The 20,000-nt window shown below is 42.4% G+C and overlaps 1 protein-coding gene across 2 annotated transcripts in view; it reads left to right on the plus strand.

Moving 5' to 3' along the window:
- The window catches only part of SLC2A13 (solute carrier family 2 member 13), a 323,282-nt gene that overhangs the window by 88,503 nt on the left and 214,779 nt on the right, over positions 1-20,000 (plus strand). For both annotated transcript variants that reach the window (XM_005286828.4, XM_042848626.2), the window contains exon 3: positions 14,408-14,616. In XM_005286828.4, the coding sequence (XP_005286885.2) occupies positions 14,408-14,616 (209 nt within the window). The remainder of the gene's footprint in view (positions 1-14,407; positions 14,617-20,000) is intronic.

Genomic DNA, 20,000 nt, shown 5'->3' on the forward strand with positions numbered 1-20,000 from the left:
TCCTGGGGGAATTCTACACCAATTTTTAAAAAAAATTCTGCACCAAAAAATTAAAAATTCTGCGCACAATATTTTAAAATTCTGCAAAATTCTGCCTATTTTTTTTGTTAAAGTAATGCAATATAATCCAGCTAGTTTCAATTATTTTGGTACGGTATTTAAACTACAATACAATGGATGGAGAATGGGAGTGGGGAGCTTTGGAGGAAATCACCAAACCCCCTCTGTCTAATAGTAATGTAGCTAGTATTGACCCTTTACTTATAGTTATTAGTTAACAAATATATGCAGCCATATGCTCTTCAGTTGCCTATCATATAACACTGAGCAAGTGAGGGCTGGGGCTCATACTCACAATTTACATTGTCTACTGACCATCTCCAAAAAGGTCAGTAGCAAACAGTTCATGGAGCACATTTTGATAAGAAATTTGTTCAGTCCAAAAATTTAGACCAGTTCTAATCACTAAAGCACCATAAGCATTTAAGAGGCCATACTGTGTTAACAGTAACGCTTCTTTAACAGTAAGGCTTCTTTCTCTATATGGCTCTGGTCATATAAAGGAGCCTTAAAATTTGTACAGCTGTTTTATATTCCTGGGGGAATTCACTAAGAAAAATGGGAACAATTCACTAATCAGGCAGGCTGCTACATTCTACTCTGCCTGAGGCAATAGAGCCTGCCTCACACCTACGTCTTCAGAAATACCCCAAAGCCCTGTCCCTCCACGCGGAGCGTGCTGCAATAGTGAGTGAGAGGGACAGAGTCAGTCTCTCTCTCTCTTTCTCTCTCACATGACTACCCAGCCCCCAACCGCCGGCGGTGATTTATGTCTCTACTGGCTGCTCTAGATGCCCAAACCGACCTGTCTGCACTGCCAGGGAGTGGGCACATGACTGCTCTTGTGGCTTCCCTTTGCTTCCCCATCAGAAGTCATTTTTCTGCGGGTAAGCAAATAAATCTACGGGGGCCATGAATTCTGTGCACGTGCAGTAACACAGAATTCTCCCAGGAATAAATAGCCATTGATGAACCTATCCTCCATGAACGTATCTAATTCTCTTTTTTTTAACCCAGTTATACTTTTGTCCTTCACAACATCCCCTGGCAATGACTTCCACAGGTTGGCTGTGCATTGTGTGAAGTTCTTCCGTATGTTTTTTTTTAAAAAACTTGTTGCCTGTTAATTTCATTGGAGGACCCTTGGTTCTTATGTTCTTTGGAGGGGTAAATAACACTTTCTTCACACCATTCATAATTTTAAAGATCTCTATCATATCCCCCTCCCTTAGTTGTCCCCTTTACCAGCTGAACAGTCCTAGTCTTTCAATCTCTCCTCACATGGAAGCTGCACCATATCCCTAATCACTTTTGCTGCCTGTAGTCTTATTGGAACCTGCCCACTTCTAAAGGCCCCTCCCCCAGCCTAGCGGGAGGGACCACTAGACCCAGGGACCAAATGAATATGGGGGACAACTAATGAGAAAACCAGGGACTGAGGTGAAGGTCATAGGTTCAAAACGAGGGTACTGGATGGGGACACCGAGCAGAAAACCCCAGACAGCGCCCACTGCTCCTCAAAGGTGTCAAGGGAGCCAGCAGACGCTGCCCAGTGGAACTCTGCCCAGATACGTGGAACGGAGGAATGGAAATAGGCCCCACAGTCGCAGAGCACCCCCTCATCCAGCATCCTCCTCCTGGGTAGCGTAGATGGAGAGTTTGGCCAGGGCCAGGAGGAGGTTGAGGAGGAGGTCTCATGACTTCGTGGAGCCATGGATGGGGTGTGCAAAAAGGAACAGGTGTGGGGGAAAAGTGCAGCCAGAATCTCAACAAGAGGTTCTGGAGGAGCCGGAATAGGGGCTGCAACCTGGCGCATTCAAGATAGGTGTGTGCCAGGTTCTCCATCATGCTGCAAAAGGGGCAGGCCTCGGGTACAGGTGTGAACCGCGCCAGGTACACCCCCGTGCTCATGGCTCCGTGAAGGTGCCGCCAACTGATGTCCCCAGCGGGCCGTAGGATCAAGGTGGAATAAAGGCTGGCCCATCGGGGCTCCTCACCCTCTTTAGGTGGAAGATAGTCCCGCCATTTGGTTTCGGGGTGGGACGCGAGGGTGAGGAAATGCAGTGTGTGGAGCACGAGCGTGTACAGTTGGCCTCTAGGAGCGGTTTCAAACCGGACCGGCTGCAGGGTGTGCAGCCGGCTTGGAGTGTGGGAACGGGGAGGCCGGCGGGGCTCGCGGAACAGGGGCCGAATAAAAATCTCTGGAGGGCCCGGGGTGAGGGGTGGGCGGGGAGCGCCCTCTCGCAGGGCCCACTGCAGGAAGACAAGAGAAACGGGTGACAAGGCTGCCTCCACCTCCTGGAGAACAGGGATTGAAAGCAGCCAAACTAGGCTGATTGGGGAAGCAGCCACAGCTCTGGCCAGCTCAATTAGGGCCCAGCTGGCCCTGATAAGAGGGCTGTGGGCCAGAAGCTGAAGGAATCTCTCTCTAGCCGTGGAGAGAGAAGGACCTAGCTGCCTGAAGGAGCAAGGGTACCTGAGGTTGAGCAGTGCTGGGGAAGGGCAAAGGAGCTGGGAAGCTCCAGCCTGGCAACTCCCCAGGCTGAGGCCTTGGTTAAGGCCTAAGAAGGTACTGGGGCTGCAGGGGTGCAGCCTGGCAATACACAGAGGCAGCTGGTCCAACCCTCTTGCCAGTCATGAGTGGCCATTACGGGAGTCTGCCCCTGGAGAAAGGGGCTAGATGACGACTGGCAGTAGCCACTGAAGCAAGGTGGGTGTAGAGGGTTGGGGGTTCCCCTGGGAGGGGAGACCCAGTATGTGGGAGTACTGTGGTGGGCAGAACCCTGAGGAAAGTGGCACTGGGGTCTGGGTGGGACACGGGGCCTGAGGCAGGGGAGACACCTGCTGGCAGGGAGCGCTCCGAAGGCTGAAAAGAGCTCATTCCCAAGATGACCAGCAGGAGGCGCTGCGCCGGTGAGTCTCACTTTGCTACACTGCCCTTCTCTGTACCTTTTCCAGTTCTAATATATCTTTTCTAAGATGAGGCGACCAAAACTGCATGTAGTGTTCAAGGTGTGGGTGTACAATATAGTGGCATTATGATATTGTCTTATCTATCCCTTTCCTAATGGTTCCTAACATTGTTAGCTTTTTCTGACTGCTGCAGTACATTGAACAGATGTTTTCAGAGAATATCCATGATGACGCCCAAGATCTCATTCTTGTGTGGTAACAGCTAATGTACTCCCCATTATTTTTGTATGTATAGCTGGGATTATATTTTCCAATGTGCATTACTTTGCACTTGTCAACTTGAATTTCTTCCATTTTGCTGTCCCGTCACCCAGTTTAGTGAGATTCCCTTTGCAATCTGCTTTGGACTTCACTATCTTGAGTAATTCTGTATCCTCTGCAAATTTGGCACCTTAGTGTTCACCCTCTTTTACAGATCATTTATGAATACTTTGAACAGCATAGTCCCAGTACATTTCCTTGAGGGAACCCCACTATTAACCCCTCTCCACTGTGAAAAATGGCCATTTATTCTGCCCTTTGTGTCTCATCTTTTAACCAGTTACTGATCCATGAGAGGATCTTCCCTCTTATCTCATGACTGCTTAGTTTGCCTAAGACCCTTTGATGAGGGACTTCACCAAGGCTTTCTGAAAGTTCTAGTACATTATATCTGCTGGATCACCCTTGTGCACATGCTTGTTGACTGCCTCAAAGAATTGTAACAGATTGATGAGGCATGGTTTTCCCTTTACAAAAACCATGTTGACTCTTCCCCAATATATGGTGTTCATCTATGTGTCTGATCGTTCTGTTATTTACTTTAGTTTCAACCAATTTGCCTGGGACTGATGTTAGGCTTACCAGCCTGTAATTGCCAGGATTACCTTTGGAGCATTTACATAGCCTATCCTCCAGTCATCTGAGGCTGGATTTAAGTGATAGGCTCATACCACAGTTAGTAGCTCTGCAATTTCATATCTGAATCCTTGGATGAATAAAACTATCTGGTTCTGGAGACTTATTACTGTTTAATTTATCAGTTTGTTCCAAAACCTCCACTATTGACACCTCAGTCTGGGATGTTTCCTTAGATTTGTCACCTAAAAACAATGGCTCAGGGGTGTGGGAATCTCCCTCATATCCTATTCAGTGGAGAGTGATGCAAAGAATTCTCCGCAACAGCCATCTCTTCCTTAAGTGCTTCTTTGGCACCTTGATCATCCTGTGGACCCGCTGATTGTTTGGCAGGGTTCCTGCTTCTGATGTACTTAAAAACATTTTTTTTTTTTTTTGCTAGTTGCTCTTCAAATTCTTTTTTGGCTGCTGAATTATACTTTTACATTTGACTTGCTAGAGTTTATGCTCCTTCCTATGTTACTCAGTAGGATTTGACTTCCAGTTTTTAAAGGATGTCTTTTTGTCTCTAACCGCCTTTTTTTTTTACTCTGTTTAGCCATAGTGACAATTTTTTGGTCTCTTTGCTGTGTGTGGTGGTGGTGTGGTGGTTTTTTTTTTCTCTTTTCTCCATATAGTTTGAGCCTCTATTATGAAGTTTTTAAAACATTTCCATGCAGCTTGCAGGCATGTCAGTCTTGTGACTGTTCTATGACATTTCCACTTTACTAGCTTCCTCATTTTTGTGTAGTTCCTCTTTCTGAAGTTAAATGCTACTGTGGTGGGTTTCTCTCTCTCCCCACCTCCCCCTCCCCGCAAGGATGTTGAATTTAATTGCATTTTGGTCTCTATTACTGAGCGATTTAGTTATAGCTAAGATTTTGGTCATGGGCAATAAACAAAAATTCATGGATGCCTGTGACCTGTCCCTGACTTTTACTAAAAATAACTGTTGGAAAAATGGGGCTGACAGGGGAACGAGAGCCTGAGCCCTGCTGCAGGAGAGGAGGGAAGGTGCAGCAACTGCTGCCCGCAGTGGCTGGGAGCTGCAGGGGGCCCCCCATTAGCTGATAGCTCCAGCTGCCCTGGGACTGAAGCGGAAAATGTCATGGGGGGGGGTCGTCTCTGGAAATCGTGACCTTTGTGACATAATCTTAGCCTTAATTATAGTCACCTCTTGGACCAGATCCTGTGCTCTATGAATCAAGAGTTAACTGCTTATTTGTGGGGGGGAAATAAAAGCTACAAATGAACAGCAAATGTGAAGGGCTTTATTATGCTTTGAGGATGTATGTCTGACAAGCATGAAAGGCCTTAGCTGGACTGTGGTTTTTCTATAATTATGCAACTAAATTAAACTTTTTGCATAGCTTACAATTCACAGCAAATAAATGAATTGCTAGACATGTTTGGAAAACCTCTGTCAGTATCTAAAGAATTAGCTTTTACAGTTTCAGGAGATTTTGCTTTTAATTTTTAAATCAGACAGAAGAATGAAGTACAATTACATGTAACTCAGAACAGTGACCTTATTTAAGTGTAAATTACCGTTCCAATTTATTTCAAGTGTCAGTTATCTGCTTTCAGTTTTCTTCTGTAAATTTATTAAACTGAAGTAAAAGATAAAATAACCTTTGATTTTTTTCATGTTCTGCCAGTAGTTCCCTTTTAAATTTTTGAGCAGATTCTAAATGCCTGTCTTGTTATAAAAACATTTACCTTACTAGTATTTGTGCCAAAACTATATTAATCATTAGCCAAATGACTATTTACCTAACACCTGGGATTGGGTCCCCATAAATGGACTTGGCTTGGTCAGACAGAGATCACTAGTCCAGGCATCACAAAGGTTTTCTGGCTGCTAGGAGTTAAGCAGTCTGGGGTTTCATCAGAAGTGAATATCATTACACCTTTCCAGCCTTCTGGTAGGAAATGTCCTCAGTCTCCAACATGCATTCCCCACTGTTTGGTTAGGAACTAGTAGGGAGAAGCAGATAACTCCTCAACTGTGTGTGTGTGGTGGTTTTTTTTTTAATACTATGGTTTTCAGAGCAGGGACTGTCTTCCTATGCGTATGGAGAGCACCTTGTACATTTTATTTATATATATATATGTCTATTTTCCAAAAAATGGAAACCAAAAGAATAGTACAAACAGGTAGGGACTGAATTAGAAAGGTTAAGTCACAAAATGAGTTACATCTACCAAGGGATGTAAAAGGCAATAAGAAGAGATTCTATAAATACATTAGGAGTAAAAGAAAGATGTAGGAAAGTGTAGGTCCTCTACTTAGCAGGAAGAGAGAGCTAATAACTGATGGCATCAAGAACGCTGAGGAGTTTAATGCCTGTTTTGCTTCAGTCTTCACTAAAAAGGTAATTGTGATCAGATTCTGAACTAAGGTGACCAGACGTCCCGATAAAATCGGGACTGTCTCGATATTTCGGTGTCTGTCCTGTGTCCCGACCGATCTTTGGTTGGGACGCATTTTGTCCCGATATCCGCCGGCAGCACGGGGCAGGACTCAGCTTTTTTTTGCTCTGCCGGTGGGCACCCTCCCCCCCCATATGTCCCATATTTTCTTCCCCTCATCTGGTCACCCTATTCTGAACACTTAATATTAACAACAAGGGGGAAGGAATGCAAGCCAAAATCAGGTAAAGAACAGGTGAAAGAATATTTAGATGTATTTAAGTTGGCATGGCCTGATAAAATTCACTGTAGGGTACCTAAGGAACTAGCTGAAGCAATCTCAGACCCGATAACAATTATCTTTGAAAAGTCATGGAGGATGGATGAGGTCTTAGAGGAGCAGAGGAGTGGAGAATGCCAAAATGAGCTTCTTGTTTATACACCAAAAGGTATGAAGCAAGCAGAGAAGAGGGTTAAAACAACCAAAAGTCTACACACCTCTGATATTACTTAAACCTTAATCTTTCATTGCCACTTCTGGTAAGTTCCCCTTAGCCCAATTTCCTCCATTTCTGGGCTGGGAGAGACAGACTGCCTTTTGTCAACAAAATTGTGTATAGACAAAGCCTTAGTCTCAAGGCAGAGGTTTTTAATGGCTGAGGATCTACACTAGGAGCATTTTGCTGGTGTAGCCTCACTGGTAAACTGTACAGGCAAGGTGCTTCAAGTGTGGATGCAATTTATAATGGAGAAGTTCTGCCAGTATAACTGCATCTACCATATGGCCTTTTGTTAGCATACCTATGTCCGTTACAAATTACAGCCCTGACTAAGTAGCTGTGCCAGTAGAAGTTTGTAGTGCAGATCTGGCCTTAGCAGTCCTTTGATTTTAGACTCTGGGCTTGGAAAAATAGGACTGTTAGACAGGCTGGTAGGCATTTCCCAATGAACAGGTCCCCCATTGTTCTCTTAAGGACCGTTGGTATTTTTCTTGGAGAGACCTTATCACTGCATTTTGTTTCCTTATAACCCTATTATCTTCAAGATGCTTACAGTAATTTTGTTCCAGTAACTTTCAAGGTTTCAAAGTTAGGCTGATTGGTCTAGAATTCCCCAGTCCTCTTTGCTCCCCATTTTAAAGATAAGGTACTATGTGTGCTCTTCTCTAGTCCTCTGGGACCTCACCCATCCTCCACTGTTCTCAACGATAATTGCTAATGGTTCCAAGATTGCTTCATCTAGTTCAAGTATCCTCGGGTGAATTTTCCTCTTGACGTGAATACATCTAATTTACCAAAATATTCTTTAACCTGCTAATGCCAATGAAAATAGTAAACACCTTCTCTAATCTCTACTTGTTCTTGCAAATACTGGATAGTAAATTACAAACAAAACAAAACAAAAAAATTCAGCATGATTCTCCTGCCATGTTTATATACTCTCCCAATGCCAACTCAAAAGTATTATAGTGATGTCTCTGAGGAGGAATGTTACAGAAAATATATTAAATTTCATGCTGGATTTTTTTCACTTCTGTTAGGCATTTGGCTTCAAATTCAGTCTTATACTCTCCATAGGAAAGAAATATATTAGATTTCTGAATGCTAGCTCACTAGATATACGTTTTTAAAAATTGCCAGAGTGACGTTAAGACCTATGTTATACTGTAATATACCAAATCTAGACTGAAAGTTATTCCTGTTTCCAGACCCAGGCAGCTAGTCAACTTGCAGTAGATTTATACTCTTGGCTCTTCAGGTATTTTTCCTCTTGGCTTGCTCTCCATACTCCATTGTGACTACAAACATAGTACTCCAGCATATTAATTATATTGATAAAGCACTTTATCATGGACAAAACAGGAAATATATACCTTTTGTCTAAAATCTAGAGGATTAAATCTCATAGATCAGGTTGAAAGTCAGCTCTGCTGTCACGCTCCCTGTAATTTAAAGGAATTAACCAATTATGTACTATATGTGATTGTAATATATTTAGTCCTCTCTTTTAAAACGTCAACTTACTATTAGAGATGGACAAATGGTAGAAGAACCATATGTTGAGTATATCATTTGATGAAGTTTACTGGTGTTCATTGAATAAATATATTCATGAATAGTGTGTGATAGCCACATGGCTAATTGGCGCATTACTAGGTGAATACTGGTGACATTTGTCAGATATGTTGGCCAAATGCTGCTCAATCAGCTTTGCCTACTACAGCTTTCTTCTCTTGATTTACTTTCTCTTTGTAGTGTCTGCTTTTCTTTTTATAATAGGTGACGGGATATTGTTTCCTGAGTTGTCTTTACTTGTCCTTTCAACATCTTTCCTGCAGTCTACTTACAAATAAGGTTTGGAATTTACCACAGAATCATAAAAGATTAAAGTTGGAAGGGACCTCAGGAGGTTCATCTAGTCCAACCCCCTGCTCAAAAACAGGACCAACCCCAACTAAATCATCCCAGCCAGGGCTTTGTCAAGCTGGGCCTTAAAAACCTCAAAGGATGGAGATTCCACAACCTCCCTAGGTAACCCATTCCAGTGCTTCACCACCCTTCTAGTGAAATAGTTTTTCCTAATATCCAACCTAAACCTCCCCCACTGCAACTTGAGACTATTGCTCCTTGTTCTGTCAGCCTAACTCCATCCTCTTTGGAACCCCCCTTCAGGTAGTTGAAGGCTGCTATCAAATCCGCCCTCACTCTTCTCTTCGGCAGACTAAATAAGCCCAGTTCCCTCAGCTTCTCCTGATAAGTCATCTGCTTCAGCCCCCATATAATTTTCTTTGCCCTCTGCTGGACTCTCTCTGCAGTTTGTCCACATCCTTTCTGTAGTGGGGTGGGGGGTGGGGGTTCTAGAACTGGACACAATACTCCAGTGCTGAATAGACGGGGAATAATCACTTCCCTTGATCTGCTGGCAATGCAGCCCAGGCTTCTTGGCAACAAGGGCACACTGTTGACTCATGTCCAGCTTCTTGTTCACTGTAATCCCTAGGTCTTTTTCATCAGAACTGCCGCTTAGCTAGTTGATCCCAGCCTGTAGCAGTGCATGGGATTCTTCCGTCCTATTTGCAGGACTCTGCACTTGTCCTTGTTGAACCTCATCAGATTCCTTTTAGCCCAATCCTCCTATTTGTCTAGGTCACTCTGGACCCTATCCCTACCTTCCCTATCCCTCTTCCCTGGAGCTTAGTGTCATCTGTGAACTTGCTGCGGGTGCAATCCATCCCATCATCCAGATCTTTAATAAAGATTTTGAACAAAACTGGCCCCAGGACAGAACCCTGTGGTATTCCGCTTGATACTGGCTGCCAACTAGACATGGAGCCATTGATCACTACCCATTGAGCCCAATGATCTAGCCAGCTTTCTATCCACCTTATAGTCCATTCATCCAATCCATACTTTTTTAACTGGCAAGAATACTATGGGAGACCGCCTCAAAAGCTTTGCTAAAGTCAAGATATAAGTTAGTAGCCAGAGGATTAAATCTGCTACCCACAGGTTGATATGAAAGATTGGGATGGATGCGCACTGTTCAGAATAGTCAACCTGTCCCTCTTTACCTTAGCTACTACATGCTCCTTCATCCCCTCCTGTTCCATTCTCTGCCTCTTTGCCCTGCAGTTACCATCTTCATTAAACCCATAAATAAAATTTTTCGATGGCCTTTATATTGATAACCATGTTTTGGCTTATCACTAAATGAATTTGGGTAGCAGGCCTGAAATTAAATTCCTCTATTGTTTCAATGATCCCTCCCCCCACTGTTTGGTTGTTTTCTCTTTATAGTGTACTTTGCAAAATGTCCAGGAATGAGATTTTGTTGCCCCCCGCCCCCTGTCTGGAAGCATGCACCTTGAGACTGAAAAACATTTGTTTTTCAAGTCCAGTTGAAATAACCACTGTTAATTCTGTTAGCTAATGGAATCATTTCAGGGTGTGAGGATGTTTGTACACTAAATTTTGCTGTATAAACAATGTACTGGGGTATGTTTGCAGCTAGTACAGTCAAGATAACTAATGAAGTGAACAAGGTGTTAGCTGCATTTAGAGTGGTTTCAGGACCATTTGAAATAAAACATCCAGATATCTTCAGGTTTCTTCCAATGCTTGATGAATGTGGTGATTTCACGTACAGTAAAAAGATGAATTTAAAAAACAAATTACTTAAATTAAATCCAACTTCCTGGATGTTCTTTTTTGAATATCCATAATTTCTAAACAAATCAAACTTTGGCTAGAAAAGCTGAAGGACATTTTATTCTTTAAGATTTTTTGAGATAGATCATGAAACTGGAGGACTTCTGCCTTTGCCTGACCTACTGTGACATTTTAAGTGAAAGACCTTTTTGTGAGCTAAATAACACTTACTTTTTCATTACCATGCTGAAAAACCAGAAAACTATGTAAACTTCATACACATGGGGAGGCTTTGGAGTATATTCTGAACAAAAATATGTGCAGAAATACTTTGAGTACATATGCATAACTAGTTTTCACAATTATAAGTGGAAATCAGCTTTAGGTTTGGATGTTATGGAATATCCTGGATTCAATGTGGGGGGAAAAACTTACTTTACAGCTGAGCCAAATGTCTGTTTCTAGACATGTGTATGTTTGGATCATTTATAGTCTATAATTCTTCAGTGCAGTGTGCTAGAAATATGTACTGGTATTTCAGTTTTACTGTTTTGAAAACTAATATATTTGTGTTTGCAAATACATTATTTATTATTACTCATGTCTGTCATTTTATTTTTGAAGAAATAAAACACAAGAAATAAGCAAAAGCACATAGATCAGAACCCTAGAACTCCATACTGTCAGTTTACTTTTGTCTTCTGTTTTAATTGCCCTGCGTAGCCAGGGCAAGATATGACATAAAGTTGTTAATCATTACTGGGTTCCAGCATTGGCAGCCTAGCTAATTCTCCCAACCATAACCCTGGAGATGATCACAGAATGTTAGATCAGCCAGCGTATTGTACATGGAAGAGTAAATTCCAACTCCACATATGGATGATGATGTTTTGAATTGGACTTTTAAAGACTCCAGAGCTGGATCGAGGCAAACTGCCTTCCAAAAGTCAGAAATGAACTCCTTTTTACATGGGTGGGTCCTGTGTCAATTAAAATGAAGTTTCTCTGTTGCATTTGTGCATATAGTCAGAAAATTGTAAATATGTCTACTCCATAGATCCTTACTCCTGTGTATATTTAGACTCACACCAGCTTTACTGTCACAACATAGGTGTGTTACTTTTTAGCCATGAAAAACCAATATGGCTATGGGAGAGTGAGGAGAATTCTATTTTGACTCAAGCATCAGAAATAGAATTTGCCCCCTCTCTCTATAACCAATTTTCTCTTATTTCCTCTCCTCGCTGAAGAGACAAACCTAAGTTCTCCACCCCCCACCCCCACACAAAAAAAATCAATATTGTAAATAGCCCAGGTAAGGACTTGGGTTATTTATCAACCCAAGACTCTTCGCTACTGTGATTGCTGACACGTGGGGCTTTTACCTCCAGATTCATTCTTGTGAGCCATCTGGGTTGAAATGGACGAGCATCCTATCTTCCAAGCATTTCAGAGGGCAGTATCCTCACCTGCTTAAGTCACCTTCTGGTCTACAAGAATGGAGCTATTACGGGTGGGAAATAGAAGAAATTATGGGCCAGATTACTCTGTAGCTGATTTTATACCAGTTCAATTCCATTGATTTCAGTGGAGTTAGTCCTGATTTCCACTAGTGTTTAGTGAATATTGTGTTATCATGTGTGTTCGTAATCCCAGCATAGAATCGTAGGACTGGAAGGGACCTCGAAAGATCATTTAGTCCAGTCCCCTGCACTCATGACAGGACTAAGTATTATCTAGACCATAGCTGACAGGTTTGTCTAACCTGCTCTTAAAAATCTCCAGTGATGGAGATTCTACAACCTCCCTAGGCAATTTATTCCAGTGCTTAACTACCCTGACAGCAAGTTTTTCCTAATGTCCAACCTAAACCTCCCTTGCTGCAATTTAAGAGCATTGCTTCTTGTCCTATCGTCTGAGGTTAAAGAAAATATTTTTTCTCCCTTCTCTTTGTAACAGCCTTTTCTGTACCTGAAAACTGTTATCGTGTCCCCTCTCAATCTTCTCTTTTCCAGCCTAAATATACCCAGTTTTTTCAATCTTCCATCGTAGGTCATGTTTTCTAGATCTTTAATCATTTTTGTTGCTCTTCTCTGGACTTTCTCCAATTTGTCCACATCTTTCCTGAAATGTGGTGCCCAGAACTGGACACAATACTGCAACTGAGGCCTGAGTAAGAATGGAAGAATTATTTCTCACGTCTCCTTTACTACACTCCTTCTAACACATCCCAAAATGATGTCTTTCTTTCTTTCTTTCTTTCTTTCTTTCTTTCTTTCTTTCTTTCTTTCTTTCTTTCTTTCTTTCTTTCTTTCTTTCTTTCTTTTTCCAATAGCGTTGCACTGTTGACTCATATTTAGCTTTTGATCCACTATGCTTCCCCCCCCCGCCCCCGACACCTTTCTGCATTGCTCCTTCCTAGGCAATCATTTCCCATTTTGTATGTGTGGAACCGATTGTTCCTTCCTAAATGGAGTAGTTTGCATTTGTTCGTATTTAATTTCATCCTGTTTACTTCAGGCCATTTCTCCAGTTTGTCCAGATCATTTTGAATTTTAATCCTATCCTCCAAAGCACTTGTAACCCTTCCCAGCTTAGCATCGTCCACAAACTTTATAAGTGTATCTCTGTGCTATTATCTAAATCACTGATGAAGATATTGAACAGAACTGAACCCAGAACTGATCCCTGTGGGACCCCATTTAATATGCTCTTCCAGCTTGACTGTGAACCACTGATAACTACTTCCTAGGAATGGTTTTAAAATAAGTTATGCACCCACTTTATAGTAACGCCATCTAGGTTGTATTTCCCTAGTTTGTTTATGAGAAGCTCATTAGACAGTATCAAAAGCCTTACATGTGATATATCTTTACTTCCACCTATCCACAAAGCTTGTTACCGTGTCAAAGAAAACTATTAGGTTGGTTTGACATGATTTGTTCTTGACAAATCCATGCTGACTGTTACTTATCACCTTACTATCATCTAGATGTTTGCAAATTGATTGCTTAATTATTTGCTCCATTATCTTGCAGGGTACTGAAGTTAAGCTGACTGGTCTGTAATTCCCCAGGTTGTCCTTATTTCCCTTTTTATAGAGTGGCACTATATATGCACTTTTCTAGTCCTCTGGAATCTCTCCTGTCTTCCAGGACTTTTCAAAGATAATCGCTAATGGCTCAGATAGCTCCTTAGTCAGCTCCTTGAGTATTGTAGGATATATTTCATCAGGCCCTGGGCACTTAAAAGATATCTGGCTTGTCTATGTAATTTTTAACTTGTTCTTTCCCTATTTTAGCCTCTGATCCTACCTCATTTTCACTGGCATTAACTATATTAGACGTCCAATCACTACTAAACTTTTTGGTGAAAACTGAAACAAAAAGGTAATTTAGCACTTCTGCCATTTCCCCATTTTCTGAAGGGTTTCCCAGTGAAGAATTTGGTATTTTTAAGACTGCTGTAGCATTTGTGTTTGAGGCTATTTTTCTCCATCCCCTGGGATTTTATAAAAGAGCACGGAAACTTCTTGGGGGAGTTTTACATTTTGGGGCCATCCACTTGAATTGCCCTGTAGAAATGGCAATTATAATGTTGAGTCTTCTGTTGGTGGCGCTGAGAAGTGCGGCCATAAAGGCAGATGTGTTGTAAAGTAATTATTTTGTAAAGAACTGAAATTGAAAGTTATGTCTTTGTAATGAATATTATGTCTTTTTTAACACCCAAGTTAAATGTAAGCAGCACAACAGTCTCTTCAAGATTCCTTTTGATTCTGATCGAAAATCCTGGATGCTGCTTTTGTGAAGCATACATTCACCCATTTGGTTATTTAAGCTGCAGGATGTGTTTTTAGAAAGTGGCTAATGGGAGCTGGAGCACTTGCAGATGTGAGAATTTTTTAAGTTTGAATTAAAGGTATTTTTGTTTGTTTGTAGGTACATGCTGGGCCTCTCAGCAGTTCCAGCAATTATACAGTTTTTTGGCTTCCTGTTTCTTCCTGAAAGCCCCCGCTGGCTGATTCAGAAAGGCCAAACTCAGAAAGCACGGAGAATTCTGTCTCAGATACGTGGCAACCAGACAATTGATGAGGAATATGATAGTATCAAAAACAACATTGAAGAGGAAGAAAAAGAAGTTGGAGCAGGTAGGTTAGAAATTTCTTGGCATCTCTGTCTACCTATGTCACTGAGGAGGCAAATAACAGGAAATTGTACTTTGTGGTAATTTAATGTTTTTTCCTGATCTTGTAAATATTTCAAGTATTATCATATTGGTAGTTTAAGTCTCAAGAAATTCATCTGTAGAACTGAAGATGCTGTTGTAAATGCTATCCTGATTTTATTTTTTAAGTGAGGAAAAAATGAAGCTATATATTATAAGATTTTATGTTGTCACTTGAAATGTGTGTTTAAAGAAGGAATAAGCAAGGCATATAGTTCACAAATAATCAGTATATTATAAGATGGACATGAGTAGATTTATACTTAAGTTAAATATATCTATTTTGTATGTTCATTTCTATCATTGATAGAAAAAAGATTGGTATGTAGGAAAGGACAAAGTCGAGGCTATGGAAGGGTTAATCCCTCAAATGCCTGAAGTTATCCCGAGGCTATGTCTTGGCTGAGCAGAATCTCAGCAAGCAACTGTTAGCAAGACTTACAGAACTAGACATATAAATTACTATCAACATTATAGTAAACACAGTCTTTTGAAGTCATTTATGCTCTACTTTTAAATTGTGGTGTGGTCATTCAAATTCTTTGTATTTCTTTTACATCTTTATGCTCTGATCCCACAAATACTTGTGCGTGTTTAACTGTAAGCATGTGAGCAGTTCCGTTGACTCCTTGATTTTTTTCCCCCCTACCTTTTTTTGAGGTTGACAACTAAGGGACAGTAACTATAGTAATTATGTAGGGAAGCAAGAAGTACAAGACAACCTTTGAAAGTCATTATTTCTGAAATCACCAAGGAGACAACTTCTACCACTCAGAGCTGGTGGGAAGTGCAACAGGAGTTACCTGGTGGTAGTGTGTATTTAAAATTTTTCCCGTCTGATAGTACATAATCAAATTACTTTGTTGCTGTCGGCTTGGCGTCTGCGACAGGTTACACAATTTGAAATGTTTTTGGAGTCATGTGCATTTTAGATGGGATTTTCAAAAGTGTATAACTCAGGAGTACAAGTCAACTCAGTGGCACTTGAGGTGGGTAGTTGACTTACACACTTTTGAAAATCACACTCCAAAGCAAACATTTCAAAGCTATTCTAACTGTAGTAGTTTTGTGCATGATTTAAAACCGTGGTTCTCAACTAGCGGTACGTGTACCCCTGGGGGTACTCAGAGGTTTTCCAGGGGTACATCATCTCATCTAGATCAGTGTTTCTCAACCTATAGGTCATGACCTGTGGAGGGTGGGGAAGGTCACAGGACAGGTTTAGGGTTGTTGCAAGTATAGGGCCAGCTTTAGGGGATGGCAACTGCCCGGGGCTCCATGGCACAGGGGACACTATAAAGCTAAGATACATGCTTAATATGTGGCTGGCAGGGCTCAGGTTTCAGTAGTTGGGAAAGGTTGAGAACCACTGGTTTAAAGAACCCTTGCATCTGAAGAAGTGAGGTTCTGACCCACGAAAGCTTATGCTCCCAGTACTTCTGTTAGTCTCAAAGGTGCCACAGGACCCTCTGTTGGTTTAAAAAAGTTAGCATATATAAAGTCAAGTACAGTAACTCCTCACTTAATGTTATGTTCCTGAAAAATGCAACTTTAAGTGAAACTGTGTTAAACGAATCCAATTTTCCCATAAGATTTAATATAAATGTAGGGGGTTAGGTTCCAAGGAAATTTTTGGGGGGCAGACAAAAGGCATTATATACTGTACTGTGGTGGGGAGGTGCCCCTGGCTTACCCCTGGGGCTCCGGGTGGGGGTGCGGGGTCTGGGAGGGAGTTATGGTGCAGGAGGGCACTCAGGGTGGGGGTGCGGGAGGGCGCTCAGGGCTGGGGCAAGCAGGAGGTGCAGAGCACTTACCTGGGGCAGCTCCTGTTTGATGCAGGGTGTATGCAGGTGGCTCTGTGCAGTGTGGCACCGCCCACTTGGCTGCGATTCTGGGAGCAGCAATTCTGGGAGCTGCCCTCCTTTCCCCCCGGCAGGCAGGGCCACCCAGAATGCAGGGGCTTTAGGGGCTGCAGGCCCTGGGCTAAGGGGGCCCCAGGGCCTGGCCTGCAGCTCTAAAGCCCCGTTCGGAATGCGGCCCTGCGAGCACGGGCCAGAGGACTCAGGAGGAGCAGGGGCAGCCGCGCAGCCAGCAGCCGGAGAGAAGCGGCACTTTCCCCTTCAAAGCACCGCTTCTCTCCAGCTGGCTTTGAAAGGGAAAGCGCCTCTTCTCTCTGGCCGCTGGCTCGCGGCTGCCCCTGTTCCTCTGGAGTCCTCCGGCCCGTGCTCGCAGGGCCGCATTCTGAAAAGGGCTTTAGAGCTGCAGGCCAGGCCTTGGGGCCCCTTTAACCCAGGGCCCTGCAGCACCTAAAGCCCCTGTGTTCCAGGTGGCCCTGCCAGCAGGGGGCTGCTTCCCCGCTCGCTCGCTCCCTCCCTCCCTCCCAGGAAGTCCTAAGCGCCAAACAGCTGTTTGGTGGCGAGGGAAGCACTGGAAGGGAGGGGGAGGAGGCGGAGAAGAGAAACTTGTGCAATGCTCCCTTGTAAAGTCAGCCAAACAACGTTACAAGGGAGCATTGCACAACTTTAATCGAGTATGTTCCCTAATGGAGCAGTGACGTAACTTCGAAACAACGTTAAGGACGGGAGGACGTTAAGTGAGGAGTTACTGAAGTCATCTTTAGATAAATTCTTTTCGTCTGATAGTGTGGCTGCTTACTTTAAATAAATCAGGTTACTGCTTTTGTGGCGTCTATATATTTTTAAAACAATCAAAGTTAATGACCCAGTTAGATTTCACTAAGTCAAATAATGGAAAATCCTCTGTCCACTTACTTAAATTATTCTTTGAGTTGCTGAAAGTACCCAAAACCATAGCTCCTGCTCATGTATCCACTCCTAGTTCCAAGCAATATAAAAAGTACAGATGTAGCAAAGCACATATTGCGAGTGAAATCAAACATGAAACCAAGCACATTTAAATTTCATTCAGGATCCTGTTGAAAGTGCTGTTATCTGCATGAAGACTGAATAACTGGAGTTTACATGGATGATGTGTGTGAGATTGTACAGTCTGGATTCAGAGTGGGACTGCAACAGAATCCCTTCTGCTCCCCCCCCCACTCCCACCTGTGGACTAGATCAGTGACTGCATCACCCTCTGTGCTACTTTGCATGAGCTGCTATATAATAATGCAACTCTTGACTCCTCCCTTGGCCTGCCCTAAATCACACCTTATGTGACAACCTCGGGAAGACACAGTTGGTGTGCAGAGGTCTCCCCGGCAGGGTGACTTCATGTGTAGCTCTCCCTTGGAACACTCTGTGGGGCTTACGTGATGCACTGCACCTCTGCTGTTGGGTGCAATTCACCCAGAATGATCTACAAAATTCAACAATATTGCAGTAGATGGTGATCAATCTAATGTTCTGCTCCTATAGCAGACTATCCAGCTATGGCCTTTGCTCTCTGGTTAACAGTCCACTTGTGTCTGTAATGATAAAATGTGTTCTCCATAAATAATCCTTTGTTTCTGGAAACAGGAGGGAGGCATCCATCTCTTCCTTTTTCTCTTACTCCTCCAGCCTAGATGGTTGTTAATTTTTGTACATTCTGAACTCAGACCTGGCTTTGGGCTGAATCTGAGAAGTGTTTTTGCTCTCTGAAATGGTGTAGTTGATTAATCCTTGATTTCCCTCACAACTTGTTCCTGGTCATCAGAATCAAAACGGGCATTCCCACCTCCATTCTTGGGTTATACATTCTCCTGCTTAGAGCTGGTGCATTCTTTCTTCTTGTAAGTTAGTTCCTCATCTTCACTTGGTTTCATCTTGCAACAGATTTTCCTGTAAAGTTAATTGAGTCAGGAATTCTTCTCTACCAGTACCCTCAATACATGATTATTCTTGGCTACCATTCCCTTCTCCAGCTGCTCTATCATCAAGCTGCACTTTGCCAATATTTTTTGCAGGAGCAGAGTTTTCCAGTACCCCTTCTTTTATTTCTTGTAACTTTTCTTTCATGACCATGTTTAGGTTCTGTCACTCTTTGAGTCTGTGGTGTTTTGTTACAACAATTTTAAACTGGCCCCCCAGAGGGGTTTTAGAGGTGTGTTGTTCATTAATTCTTCCATTAGTTCCCTTTTGAATGTCTTTATCTTTACTGAGAGTTGCACTGTGTGGCAGGCCTGCAGCCCAAAAAGATATTGATGTGCTTGCTGCTATGGATATCAGCTACATTTGAGTGTGCTGGAGCGGGGTTTTTCTATGATCCTGCATTATGGATGCAGGGCTCCTTATGTCATCCTTGCTGAGGGGTTAGAACCGTATGTAAAACCCAATAATTATTGCTGACTCATGCTATTAGGTGGATCTTATCTCTAAACACGCTGTAAGATGGGTTGGTGTCTCTGACAGAAGGAACTAGGGATACTTAAGGAAAACCGAAAAACAGCGAGGTTTGTGTAAACAGCTTAGCCAGAAGCTTTTGTTGTCCGTCACAAAACCAAATACCAGGAAGGGCATAGGTCTGGATATAGTGTGCTGTGTGTGTATACTTTATGAGGCGCAGGCAGAAAAATGTCCTGCTTACAGGGGAATTTCAGTTTTATTCTTGGCTTTTCAACAATTTGAATTCAGATCCATTTTCTTTATAGTCTTCTTGAAAGAAACAAGCAGAACTCTTCCCATCTGATAACACATAGTCTGTAAGAGATTTTGACTGGCTTTGAGCTGAAGCCAAAGAACGACATTGTTGGATGACCTACAATTCTGAGAATGTAGGCAAATGAAATATGAAGTTATCTGATGTCCCCAAAAATGTCTAGGGAAATCACTAAGCAACATATTGTGAGATAGTGTAATTAGAAAATGACTCCTGCAGTAATTTGGCCATGAATGTGGAACGTGTCAGACAGTTAACACATCTAAAACGGTAAACAGTAGATAAATAAGGCAGCAAATAAAAAGTTGTTCTGATGTTCCTTCCATTTATTAACATGCCCTTGAAAGGCTGGCTTAATTTGTCTACCACATCTCTGCTCTTCATTGAAAAGGGCACTGTATAATAAGCATAATGGTCATGTCCTCAGTGAGACAAATAAGGTGAAGACTGTATATTTTAAAGGATATATTTATTCTATTTCTAACATTTTAGAGCAGTGCTAAAAGGTTGGTCTTAAATCCGTTCACAAGTAACACAAACTTCCAAAAGTTATTCTGTAGTATTGGAGAGTAGATCATGTGTAGCTGACTACTATGAAGAATCCTCTCTCAGACTTCATTTCCCTAGCAGTAAAGTTTTCTGAGTGTCATGTATAGATGTTGTTTTCCTATCTTCACAAAATCTAGCTGTAAACCCTGGTTTTTAAGG

Source organism: Chrysemys picta, chromosome 1 (genome assembly GCF_011386835.1).
Source record: "Chrysemys picta bellii isolate R12L10 chromosome 1, ASM1138683v2, whole genome shotgun sequence".
Lineage (NCBI taxonomy): Eukaryota > Metazoa > Chordata > Testudines > Emydidae > Chrysemys > Chrysemys picta.